Source organism: Manacus candei, unplaced genomic scaffold (assembly GCF_025592945.1).
Source record: "Manacus candei isolate 608988 ecotype Guabito, Panama unplaced genomic scaffold, ASM2559294v1 h1tg000050l, whole genome shotgun sequence".
NCBI classification, from domain to species: Eukaryota; Metazoa; Chordata; class Aves; order Passeriformes; family Pipridae; genus Manacus; species Manacus candei.
In genome coordinates, this window is record NW_026138098.1 from 2999276 (window position 1) to 3012944 (window position 13669).

General features: G+C 43.6%; 1 protein-coding gene across 1 annotated transcript in view; it reads left to right on the plus strand.

Annotated features, from left to right (window-relative positions):
- HTRA1 (HtrA serine peptidase 1) overlaps positions 1–13669 on the plus strand; it is a 32987-nt gene that overhangs the window by 2940 nt on the left and 16378 nt on the right. Inside the window, exons 2-3 of the mRNA XM_051799774.1 lie at positions 13006–13105; positions 13443–13647. Of these exons, the coding sequence (XP_051655734.1) occupies positions 13006–13105; positions 13443–13647 (305 nt within the window). The remainder of the gene's footprint in view (positions 1–13005; positions 13106–13442; positions 13648–13669) is intronic.

A 13669-nucleotide genomic window follows, 5' to 3' on the forward strand; every position in this document is an offset into this window, starting at 1 on the left:
GAGGATGGATGCAGAGCAGGTGTCCTGCACAAGGTGCTGCTCTTTGGGGTGCAGGATCAGCCCTCAGCTCTCTCTGCCACCCAGATACGCAGAAAAGACAAACCAGGCTGTAGCTGGAGAAACCCCAGGGGCAGCAAAGGGAGCAGGGAAAGCCCAGCTGTGGCTTTTAGCCAGGAAATGCTTTGGTTGAATTAGTGAGGGGAGCGCACGGGATGGGAGCGGGGTGAAACACACCCTGCCTGTGTTAAGGCCAGGTGAGGCAGGTGACAAGCAGGGTGACAGAGTGTGGTGGCCCATCGACCCCTTTCATTAGTGCTGTGTCCCTGTCTGGGGCAGGGAGCCCTTCCCAGCAATGTCCTGCTGTGCTGTGGCCACGGGCGGCATAACCGGCGGTTCCCGTCCTGCTGTGACTGCAGCACCAGGGAGCCTGTTCTGCACCAGCCTGGGCAGGGCTTTCACAAAAGAAACCTTCCCTGAAAGTACCAAGGCACAGAAAGAAGGTGAAGGTCCTCTGAGCAGAAATCATGGCTGTGTAAGAGCATCCCACACCCGGGAGCGAGGTCAGTGCCACGAGACCTCGGTATTCTGTGTGATGAGGTTCAGTGTGCTGGGAGTATGTTTTCTTTTTCTTCTGCAAATATGTTTTTTGGTGCCTTCAAATCCCTCCTGCTGACCAAGGGAAGAAGACTCAGAATATTCAACACAGAACTGAAACTAGACTTTCTTCCCTTCCCCACTTTTCCCACAAGTGTTGGCAGGCGTTTTAGGACAGTGTACCCTTCTCTCCATGTTGTGCTCTTCACACTGTAAAATATAAACTAACCCGGATTTGTCCTTTCAGCTTTAACCAGAGTAAGAAGAAGAAAGTTCCTTGTGGTTGCTCTCGGTTTCTAACTGTGCTCTGCCTGGTTTTGAGCAGTTTTTATGTGTTTTCATATTTTTATTAGGCTAACTATGTCTAATGTGGTATCCCAGTAATGTCAGCAGCCCTCAGCACGCTGGCATCTGTCACAGGTGGCTCACACTGCTGTCCCAGGCGTGCTCACACCATGATGTCATATCATGATTTGATGTGAGTCTTATGGTTTAGATTAGGCAGGTCATCACAGCTTCATTGCTTGGGAGGAAGGCAGAGCTGAGTTTAGGGGTAACTCAGTCTAGAAAGCTGTGTTATCACTAACAGATACAACTTTTGCTATTTCTCTTCCTTGCATTATTTTACAGTTCTAGAGACGGGGAGGGGGAAGGAAAAAAACCCATCACTCAAATTCTTGCAAAGTGGCTGAGTTTGTTTTGAAATGCGCCAGGCAAGGCTGCATCCAAGTGACTCTGTGTAATTATCTGGCAGGAGGAAAGGACCTCTGCAGTCAATAAACCATTTGTCATTAATTGAGTCCTTCAAAAACAGCGTAAGAGTGAGGTCAGTGCAGCAGAGGATGGGAAAGAGATGGACCTGCCTGAATTCCTGTGCCTGTGGTAGTGATAGTGCTAATGGACTGGCAGTGCTGAGCCTTGCAGGAATGAATAATCAGGGCAGGCTGAGAAACCTGTGAAGGTTGGGAGCTGAGCCAGACATTTATCAAGGGAAAGTTGATACTGTTGTTATGAACAAGGCTTTCAGCTGTTTCCTGAAAGATAATAACAGGCCAATGGTGGTTTGTGCACTGAAGAAATGTTGGGAGACCTTGGCAGGTTACTTGGCACGTGTCAAGTCTAGTAAAAATGACCCAGGAGGACCAGGTTTTTAGGGTCTGGATGCACAAATGAGTGCTCTTGTGCTGTTGAATTTCCTCTATCTCCCTCAGTTACTGTGTTTGGGTGGTCTAAATGTCATTTTCTTCTGACTTGCCTAAGTCTCTTTTGCAGCAACAAGAGAAGGGGAGGCAGGGAGAGAATGAGAGAGAGAGAGGGAGGGAAGAGGCAGCTGAAGGCAATGGAAATAAATAGCAACATATTTCCAGAAGAGAACCAATTCCCAAGTGTGGGATTAAAAAAGCTTTTCCAAAGCCAAGTATTCAGCTCTGAGAGGAGGCAACTGTAAGAAGTGGTTTGTCTGAAGAAACTCACCTTTTCCCCTCTCCACATCTCGATTTCCTTCCCGGGGAGCAGCCAGTAATTTTGCAGTCTCCAGACTTCAAACAGTCAAGTCAGTAAATACAGATTTGGAAGCAGGAAAGATTCAATCCTTTCATCTTCTGGGCTTTGAAATTTAAAGGTACCTGTGGACTGGGCAGGTATACTTGAGGCTGTGAGTAAGCAGCAGGAGTGTTGTCAAGCAGAGTTTGGCTGTGATGGAGGCAGCATAACCTGAGCAGTTAAAGGAAAGACTCTGCAGTCCAAGAAAAAGGAGAAGCTGGAAAATATTTTTCAAATATGAATTTACTTGTGCTGGGAGTGACAGAAAGAAAGCAATGTTAGAAATAGAAACTGGGATAGTGTGGAATTTAAATTCTGTTGTAAATAAAATTGTTCCTCACTCCCATAAACTGCCGGGGCCTCCAGGATCCCTGGTTGGACTTGGCAGTAAATCCCACTGTGCTTGTAACTGGGCCCAAGTGAATATCTAATATTATTTTGGAAGCTGTGTTCAGGATGTAGGAAAAAAAGAAAGACTTTTATTTTGCCTGCCAGTGAAGGTCATTGTGATTTTCAAATTGGTTGTCCTGCTTCAAAGAGAAGACTATAACTAAAAAATAAGTCTCAACTCCCCTATATCAAAGGGCTATAAAATAATGCATTGATCTTGTGCTAACTGATGATGTTGACCTCATATCTGTAGATAACAGGTGAGTTGTAACATAAGATTGTTTAGTGAATTGAGAAGATCTCAGCTACCACATTTTAGCAAGTGGAGTTGAATCAGGCAGCCAGACAGAGATGCTCTTGAATTTCTGGGATAATATTGGGTACCCTGGTGCACTGATAAGATGAAGCACAAGGTTGGGCAGTTTGTAACAAGTGCTCTGCCAGGAGCTTGTTTCTGGAGGAAAAAAAGCATACATGTGTCTAACATGTGGGCAGCTGCTTTTGCCTCTGCTTTTGTTGCCCAGCAGCTCTGCAGGCTGGCACCAGGGGTTCCTGGTCCTGTCAGTGCCAGCAGTGGCGTGTCAATGGCATTTAAACTGTGTGTGGTATTAGTTCACCAAACCTTGCTCTTGTTTCTGTCGTTTTTTCCCATCAGGGTTTCTCAGTCTTTCCATTTCCTTTGCTCATGTAAAGCCTTTTTTTTTGGTGAGGCATGAGAGAGAGGAATGTGCAGTGAATAGTTCCTACATCCACTTTGCAGACTTGTTACTGTAAATACCAGTGAGACAGAGCTAAGGGGGTTCAAATTAAAAACTGCATCATGTTTCTGATAGCAGTTGGATTTGCACATGTATTTATTGACAAACAACTGATGGATTAAATAGTGCATATTAAATCTAGGGGCCATGCACAGTGGTCTAAAATTTGCAATAGTTTATATGACAGGAGATAACATCAGGAGGAGCTCACAATATTTTTCCAGAGGCTGATGTTGTTACCCCATTTCACAGATAGTGAATCTAGGGCAGGGGAAGATAAAGAGCTTTGCTCAAGGTCAGCCAGTAGCAGAGCCGAGAGCAAACCGAGCTTTTATGAGTCCCCGCTCATTTTTCTGCCCCTTGCCAGCATTGCTGCTCCATTTTCCATTACTTTTCTTTTCCATTACTCTTTCTTAAACTTTCAGACTGCAGTTTTGGCTTTGCTCTGCAAACAGCATCGATGACCTGTCGATGTGCATCCGCAGAAAGTAATTTTGGAAGAGGGAAGATGCGGGTGGATCAAGGGCTAGGAAGGAGGAGAAACCCAAACAACTCTCTCCCCTCCCACCATCCCACCCCCAAAATAAACACAACCCCTCTCTCCTGCTTCAACATTTGTGGTGGTAAAGGGATGATTCATTCCTTTTTCTAGGACAGCACACACACTGTTTGACATGTCTGCCCTTTCTGTATCTCTGTAGACCTCTATCTATGAAGGTAAAGGCTGGCTAAGCCTTGTTTTCTTTTACATTCAGACACTAAAAGTGAGCAAGCTGAAGCGACTTGCAAATATGAAAAATATTCAGATGATCCATAGAATAATGCAGAATAGGTGCGTGGATAAAAATGTCACTAATGTTGATAGGGGAGCAGCGAATACAACAGCTGGAACTCCAAATATCAGTTAAAAATGTGCATTTGGGAGAGTGAAAGAGAAACCTGGTTGTTAAACCTTTTATGAGAAGCAGTACCTCAAGCTGGGTGCTGTGTGGTGGTGGCTGTCTCACAATGCCCCAGAGTGAGAGGGGTGTGTGTATTTCAGGTTTGTTTGTTTGTTTGTTTTTCTATAGACTTTCTACTATATTTCTTTTTCTCTAGGTAGCTTTTCTATAGATTTGATCTCTCTGTGTATCAACCCTGTGTCACTCAAAGTCCTGCCACAGCAAAGTGGTGAAATCAATGCCTTCCCCAGCTGCAGAGAAGCAGCATCTTAGGAAGCTTTTTTTAGCCCCTTAAGAAGCTTTTTTTAGGTTTCTCCTCGGAGAAATAAATGTTTAAGAAGTATGATAACAAGAACTTGTTTTTATTCCCTGGTGTCTTCATACCAGGGTTCCTGGAAGTTGAAACTAAGCCTCTCTTAGGCAGGGATTTCTTCTGAAGATGCAGTGTGAAAGTTTCTCACATACTTAAACTGAGATCCTAATGGGTTTATAATTTTAAGAGGCATTTTCAAGGCGGGACAGCTGTTGGTTCCGTGTCAGATATAGGAATTACCACATCGTTGTTACTTAATGGGCATTTTGAGGTTGTTTTGCTGGTTCTCTGCCTGTGGTGAGTGGAGCTGGGAGGTAAAGCAGGGTGATGACCCGACTTGGAAGGGACACAGACTGAACAGGGCTGGATAAAGGAGAGGAGAAATTATTCCTGACTCATCTGTTGTATTTTCAGCCTTCTGCAGAGAAGAGAATACATCCTCTTTAACCCGTTGGCTGAAATGTTCTGTTCATCTGTCTGCAGGAAATCAGGCAGACTCCATTCCAAAACTACCTGACTTACATTTCTTAATGTTTCCAGCTCAGACAGGACTACTGTTAGTGCCATTTTTGAGCTCAGCACTCTTTGCCCTTGCCCTGAATTGCTCCTCACCTTTATTCTGTGCATCTGAGCATCTCCCTGCCGGCTGCCTCCCTCCCCTCCTCATCCCGATGCTGGCACGGCCACCCGGAGCCGTGTGCCTTTGTCAGAGGGCTGCTGGCTTCCAATTCATTTGTCATCCAACGAGCCCGGGCTCAGCATTGTATTAATATGGCAATGCTGCTCCGGGAACGGCGTGTTCCTGCTCCCGGGGCCGCGTTCCTCCAGCCCGGGGCTCCCGGCCCGGCTGTTTATGCACAAGCTGGGTTTCCTCCCACCTCACCGCCGGTGTTTACAGAAGGAATCGCAGTTTCCTGTTGTGTTAGATGGAGCTGTCGCTCCGCTCTGGGTTCCTGCCCTCCCAGCTTACACCCGGTTGCTTTCGAGCCTCATCAGCTTGAAAGTCTTGCTTTTGCTCTTTGCTGTAATAACTGCGAGCCTATTTTGCAGGGGCAGCCAGTGCACTTGGTTTATAAAAGAATTTCTGGCATTTCTGAGAGGTTTTATATACATATTTTCTCCCTGTGAGGTTCTGCAAGGGTTGCTAAAAGCCCAAGGCTGTTCCCATCACATAAAATAGGGGCTATGCCCATTTTAGAGATAAATCTTAAGGCACTGAGGATTCAAATTGCTTTTCACGAGTTGCATGGAGGCTGAGTAACACAGCTTAGACCAAGATGCACACATACAGGGTGTTCCTCCTCTGTAGAACCTTCAAACCATCTGATCTACCCAGCAATTCAGCAGTTGAGTTGCAACAAGGATATTCTGCATGTGATAAACTTACCGCTTGTTCAGCCTTGTAGATAAGTGGTAGGAAAAGTTCCTGTTTGGCTAAAAATTTGAATATCAATCTGAAATTATGCTAGAAGAAAGCTGTAAGCACACTGCAGGAGGATGTTGCCCATTGGCCATTTTCAGTGACAAGAACACCTTGAGTTACTGAGGAATTGGATACCAAAGAGGTCTGATTCATGCTAAGAAAGAAGGTGGACTGAAGAGGCCGGACCAAAGTTCTCTGAAGACTTTGCTTTACAATTTAATTATCTTCAGATACTTTCTGTAGTTGTTTTCTTGTTTTGTGTACACAGAAGAGCTCTGTATGTGTCATTCTCCCCATATAGCCTGATCATTCTTAGAATCACAGGATCACAGAGTGGTTTGGGTTGGAAGGGACCTTAAAATCTCCCTGCAAACCCATAAAGTCAGCTTTGGTTTCTGAGAATATTAATTTAAACCTGCAATTTTATTTGCCTTCATTTTGTTGCTCAAACGTGAGATGTTGTGTGAGCGACCACACATTGGTCTGAAAACTGTCCTGTGCTACCATTAATTTGAGTGCTGTTCTGTTCCACAAACTTTGTGCAGATTCCCTGTTTTGTTTAGCTTGGCAGCTCTTTGTGGCTTGTTTAAAATCGGTGATTAAAATGAATGGGTTTAGGCTTTTGGATTGGCAGGGAAAATACAAAGTCCTTGTTAAAGACTGTCAAGAAAGAATTGATCATCTAAATATTACGATGATGAAAATGGACTTAATTTTCCCTTTGCAAGCTGTGTGTCCCCAGCCAAAAGTGATTTTACTTTAAATCCTCGCTTTATCTTGCAGTGGTTCTTGCTGCAGGAAATATTTCAAGTGAATACCAGATTTGTGCAGTTCACTGTCTGGAGAGGTTTCAAGCATTTTATTCTACCATTATTTAGGGCTATGAAAACATTTTTGCTTTTAGGGTTGTCACAGTCTCTTACTTTTTCCTCTCAGAAATCTGTGAAGGGTCTTTAGCTCCTCCATGGATTATACAAGGGGAAAAATAACTGATGTCATAGCATCTTTATTAACAAGGTGCTGTGGTTTAGACCTCTTAAAATTCCCTCCACTGACCTAAGAGTTGCTCTTGAGCAAATTGCCTATGACACGTAGAATGTTGTTTCTTATTTTTTTAGTGTTTTCATTGCGTAATATCCTATTTTGGTGCATTACACAATTTACCCTTGAATAGGAAGTGGCATATTTAGGCTTGCAGTTTTCTATAATTTAGAAAAAAAAAAAGTGTGGCAGGCACTTTTTCCTTGTCTCTCTCCAGCAAGGGCTTGTTGATACCCCCATTTTCAGTGTTAGCTGAGCACCTTTGCTGGAGATTTTTGTCTCCCATGGTAGTGTCAGAGGTTTTAGAGTTTTCCTATATATGAATGGGGGTTTGTGCAAACACCAGTGGCTGGAGTTTTATTTGGGAGGGTGGAAGTTCTCCAAGTAAAACTCGACGTGGTTTGTGGTTTGTGTTGGTGGCCACCGGTTCTGGCAGCCCAGAGGTTTCGTGACTGCTGGAGCCCTTTTGGTTTCGTTCTGCAGAGAATCCCAAACCCAAGCTGTGCTCTCAGACCCTCGTTGTGTACCTGTGTCTAAATAAAATGTTGACCAACTGGCGAGCACAGGAGGAAATAGTCACCTATTTTCAGCACTGTGGGTAGTTTAATGTCTTTAGTTATCGCCTTCAGCAGGTTGTGGTGGCTCTGCCTGTGCTGTGTGTTACTGGGTGAGGATTTCATAGACATGCTTCTGATCATTATGGAGTTAACAGGAAAAGACAGAATGGCCATAGATCCCTGGGTCCAAGCCCCATTTTGTCCCACTGGCACCAGCTTGCTGTTGGCAGACCCTGGGACCTCTCCAGTGGAGATGGTAGTACTGTATCTGATGGACAGGGTGGGGGTGACAGAGCCCTCCTGGCTTTGTGTGTGCAGCTCAGGTGCAAGCAAGAAGCAAACCCAAAGGACATTATAATTTGGTGCCCCTGCAAGGACAGGGGCGTTTCACTTTTCCAGTATGAAGCAGCTTTAGTGATGAACCTGGAGGTGGTGCTCCACCATCCCTGCAATTTGCATCCTCTTTACCAGTTCTAAAATTACAAACACTGCCCTTGCAGCTGCTTTGGATGGTTATTGTTTCATGGGAATTTTTTTGGTGATTTTTTTTTAAAATATCTGAATGGGAATGGAAGTTTCTGTCTGTTTTTAAAAGGAATCAAAGGTTTGATTGCAGGCTGAGCGTGGAGCTTTTCACTTGGGACATGAGGATACCTGGTGTGGTGACACCAAGTGAGGGTGGCTGACAGAAGTTTTGTGGTGTTTGCTGGGGTGTGCCTCTCTTTTCCCTCACTGTATCTAAGATAAAAAGCCCCATTGGATGGGATAATTTGTTGGTTCTAACTTCAGGCAGTGGGAAGGAGACATGGGAATGTTGGGGATGCCTCAGTGCAGGCTGACTGTTTTGGATGCAGTTGGGAAGCAGAGGATGGAGAGCAAACTGTGCTGGTGGACAAGAGAAGAACCCCCTTGTTGGAGAGGAGGAAAACACCTGGAAACTGCATGGGGAAAAGACCCATTTCTGACTGAGATGTGCCTAAAACTGTTTGAAGACCTGCTCTCATGAGAGAAGGATTTATGTCAGGAGAAGATCCTTTCAGACAGCTCTCCCAAGTGAAGGGGAGGGGTTACTTTAACAAGATTTCAATCTCCAAAGCATCTTTTCAGTTTGGCTCAAAATATCACCCAAAGCAGCACGTGAGAGTTGTAAGCATTAATGCATTCATGCCACTTTGAGTAATGACCTAATCAGAACCCAGATCTTAATATGCTTTTTGGCTCCTCTTTATGAAACTGAATTATTTCAGTTGTTTACAGCTGGGTGTGCTTTTTTGTTTTTCATGGCTTGGTACTCTGTCTTGCCTTCCTAGCAGTTTGTTTACAGGTATTAGTCCTTTTAATGTCAGTTGGCAGAGATTTGCCTTTTCATTTGAGGTCTGACAGCCAGCACACCTTTGAAGTCCTGAAAGAATTATTTGCCTTGGGAATTTTTCGTGCTGTAACCTATTTATATTTTTTTAAGTCAGGTTTTTATCATTAGCTGAATTCACAGCAGTCATCTTTATAATTTAATTAATAAAGGTTTCTTAGCCACGCTTGTGGGCATTTAGGGCATTGTGCAATAGTTCAATAAAAATGTTACAAAACACAATAATCACAGCATATAAATAGAAAGAGGAGTAGTCTGTGAAGATCTGAACGTCAGAGCCTGAAGGTATTTAGGGAATGGAGCTTTATTCAAGCTCACCTCTCACTGATTTAAAAACAAAAACTCAACCAACTAACCAAAGAAAAATAAACCCCAAGAAACTCACCACCAAACCACAAAAAACTCCAACCCTGAACACAAAGCAAAAAAAAATGAAAATATTAACAACAAAATTCCAGAAGGTTGTGCTTTAAAGCGAAAGTCCAGAAAATTGGGGAAACTTTATTTTTATTAATTCAACCTTGATTATACCAAAGGAGCAGTTTTTAACTGAGAGAACTGCACTCTTTGGATCAACTTAAGCATGGAATTAAGTTGGCCACCCACCTGTGGGGTACCTGTTAGTCAGGATGGACATTGTGGTTAGATGAGAATATGAAAATACACAGGCAGTGGGAACTAAATAGTCAAAACCATATCATCAATTTGAACTTAAAGCTATTGCCTTTTTGTTGCTTGATATTCAAGCACAGTCCACGAAACCTCTGCAGAGTCTCCAGCTCTTTAAACCTGGAAACTTTTGGAGGATGTTGTGTTATACCCATTCCACTCTTAAAGCTGCTTTCTACTGAGACCCTGAGCTATTTTATACAGCTGAAAAACATCTGTGTTAGAGAGAAGAGGAAAGGATCTCCAGGGAAATTACCAATTTCACCTCTGTCTTCTCCAGTGGCTGGTGATGGCTGGGAACTACCACGTGGTGGTTGAGGAAGGAGCATCTGCTCATATTAGGTTTGTAATATTGGTGCTTTTGTGGCACTTAATGCTTGCATGTAGCAGCTTGTGCTGGGATTCAAATCTAAGGTAGAATTTTACACAGTGGTGGTTGCCTGTAGGAAAGATAAGTTCACCTCTCAGCTCCCACGTGTGTGGCTCAGCAATCCCAAAGAGCAATTAGCTATGGTGAGCATTAATATCTACTTCCTAGGTAAATGGTATGGATGCACACGTGCCCATTTTGGTCTCATTTTTCTCAGTGATAGAAGAAATTTTCCACATGCTAATGCTTTTACTACAGCCTTCAGATTTTATGTCATCACCTGATGGTAAAGACCAGTTGACGAGATTTGGTTTTTTTTTTGATTAACATTCATCCATGAATTCAGCTGAATAGTACTTTGACTGTTGGTAGTACTTTGACTGTTGTTTATTTGCTCTAAAAAGGTATGTTTTCCATTTAAATGGGCAGGGGTTCAAGAGCTGTTGCAAAATTGTGTTACACAATGCAGGAATTCCTAATACATAAGCAATAGGCAGGCGTGGTGAGCTCCTGTGAGCTTTTTGGGTCAGTGTGCCATGAATCAGTATTTAGTATCTAATTTTTTCAGAGTATGAAATTTTGAACTTTTTTTTCACTCTGCAGTTTAGTTTTGGGACTTCATGAGGAGGTGGGTTATGCACAAAATGCTGTTGTCTCTGAAATCCTGGTGTTTGTAGCCTCTTATTCCAAGTGAAGGCAGCCCTGAGGTGAATTATTTGTAGTCTCACCATGTACAGCCTGGGCAACCTTTCTCTTCTTGAATAGCTAAATGCTAAAAAGATTGAAGGCATAAAAAAAAACAACTGTGTGTTTCCTGCACAGTTCCCTCATCCATGGAGCTCTCTTTTTTTCCCAAGGGCAGGATGTGACCTCTGGATTGTAGCTGAGATGAAACCACTTTATAAGCAGTGATCAAAAAGCATATTTATGGATACAGTAATGCCCTGTGGTGTTTTATCCCAAATTCATGTTAATCCCATCTGATTATCTGTCAAAGCACCTATTTATTGTGAGTGAATAATTCAAAACTGCAGTCCTCATTCTAGAAGTTTTCCAAAACACCCCCATTATAGTTGTCAGCTTTATAGCCGTGGTGGGACTTGTTTGATGCTGAATATTTCTAATATACAACATGAATCCTTTGGTAAATTGATGTTTGTCTATCAGCAAGCCCTTAAGCCTCTTCAGGGTAAAGTCCAAGGGCAGTTTATGTGTAAATCAGAGAAAGCACTGAATACTCTTGAGGAAGAGAGTAGGTGAGAGCACAAGTTTCCTGATCGATGTTCCTGCTTCATAAAGCAGATAAACATCTCCAGACAGTGATCCCAACCTGCACAGTGGATTATGTGGTTACTGCTGCGGCTGCTGCTCATGACTGACTGCATTTAAAAGCCCTTGAGATACTTCACAGGGTATAAATAGGAAAAAAACTGTTCTTAAGTGATCAGATAGTGTTTGGGTTGAGCATCCACCCCTCTCATGAGGGCAGTTTGTGCTGGCTGGCATTAGAACACGTTCACCCCTGAATCAAACCAGTGTCTGGATAGTACTAAAAGCAGAGATGTTTTGTTCCCAAATCATTATTGTCTCCAGTATATACTTGAAAATTTGCATAGTTTTCCACTCTGGTTTTTCTGATAATGAAGGGCACTCAAGGTTTCAGTGTTGGGATGATTTTATAGGATAGTCCTGTCTCCTACAATTCTGCAAATAAAACGTCCTGTTACACCACCAAAGGCACTTACAGCACCCACAAGCTGCTTATTGCTTAATCTCTGGACTGATTTAGAAGCCCAGTGGCAAGGATGGATTGGAGCAGCACAACACATTAATACTCATCTGCAAGTCAGTTAGAGGTTTGGCTTGTGCCTGTATAACATGAGATGGAGGCATCAGATAAAAAAGTGAAAACAAAGGGGGTTTCTTGCCTCTAAAGAAACACAAAATAACTCCCTGGGGTCTTCCCAATTCCTTAGTTGCTTGTAATTTTAAAAAGGAAAGTTTTGCCCCCAAACTGCTTGAGAAGGAGGAGCTGTGCCAGAATTGTGAGTTTTTCCCAGAGACCTTTAGATGTCTGATGGTGCAGACAGGTTTTCTGTTGTCCACAATGGGAGTTTGGTGTCCAGTTGCTTTTGAAAATCCCACTGACCCCTCCTAAATACTCGGTGACCATGAGCTTTTGTTACAGCACTGCCCAGGAATGCAGAGCTTTGTGGTCCCATTGTCCTCGTGTGTTTTCATATCTATTTTATAGTCCTGGGGTGGCTCAGTAACTCCAAAGCACACGGGATCCACTCCCTATGGAGCTGATGGACCTCAGGTGGTCTCAGTGGAAAGGATGCCTTGGGTATGGTTGTGTGGAGCATGTGTAAGGTGCACCCATGTGTAGGTGCCAGGCTGAGGGTGGTGGCTCAGGCTCAGTGGTGACACTGGTGGGAAAGGAAGCCCAAAACTTGTACCCAAGTTAAACTTTCCCAGCAGCTGCTGAGGGCTTGCACCAGGGTCAGGACCTCTGTGTCCTCAGCATTTTACAAATGCAGCAGCATGAAACTTCAAAACCTCCAAGAAGGCGTATTTTGGCAGAGGAACAGAGCTCGTTTGTTTAATCTGAGAAGACCATACAAGCGAAATGGACCATCCAGAAAAGAGGCAAGAGCAGCAACGGAGGCATCTGAGTACAAAATCCCTTTGACAAGGGAAAAGAGGGCAGTGCAGACCTGGACTAAACCCTGTGCTCCTCCAGTGCCTCGTCCCTGGGCATCACGGGGGATGAACCGAGCTCTGTGACTGTGGCTCTGCTGCCCCACGGCCCAGTGATCCAGACAAGGAGATTTCACAGATCCTTTGTCCTAAGGATAAAGCACACTGCCTCTGTGCAAAGAGGCAGCAAGGAAATCTGGGTCCCAGGGTCATGCTGCAGATGACTTTTAAGGAAGGGAAAGATATCCACTCGGAGCTTTTTTTAATTCAGGTGTTTTGCAATGACCCTCCTCCGGTCACTTGAAGAACTCATGACATGTTTTCTGTTTCTATTTCAGGCCAAGAATACCCTAACAGCCTGAGGCACAAATACAACTTTATTGCAGATGTGGTGGAGAAGATAGCTCCTGCTGTGGTTCACATTGAATTGTTTCGCAAGTAAACAAGATGCCCACTTTTGATTTTATTTTTATTTTTTTTTGGTATTCTTGAAAACAGCTGCCAGCCTGCCAGAAATGTTGATTGATGCTGTGTAATAGCAAAGAGGCTTTTGAGATAATAAATATCTGTCATGCTTAAGATTTAAAGATAATTTAAGAGTCCTTGCAAAAAAATTAGTTCAGCTAATGCATGTGCTTTATCTTCTTAATGAGAGAAGTAGCAGTAGATACCCTAAAACATTAAAACCCACCAAGCTCCTTTCGGCTGTGTGGTATTTGGAGTGATCCTCCAGCTTTTTTGCAACGATAAATATTTGATTTTCCTTGCCTTTTAGGCTTCCCTATTCGAAGAGGGAGGTTCCTGTTGCCAGTGGTTCAGGGTTCATTGTCTCAGAAGATGGACTGATCGTGACAAACGCCCACGTCGTCACCAACAAAAACCGGGTGAAGGTGGAGCTGAAGAACGGGGAAACATATGAAGCTAAAATTAAAGATGTTGATGAAAAATCAGACATTGCACTAATTAAAATAGATGCTCAGGTGAGTCACTAAAACAAGACAT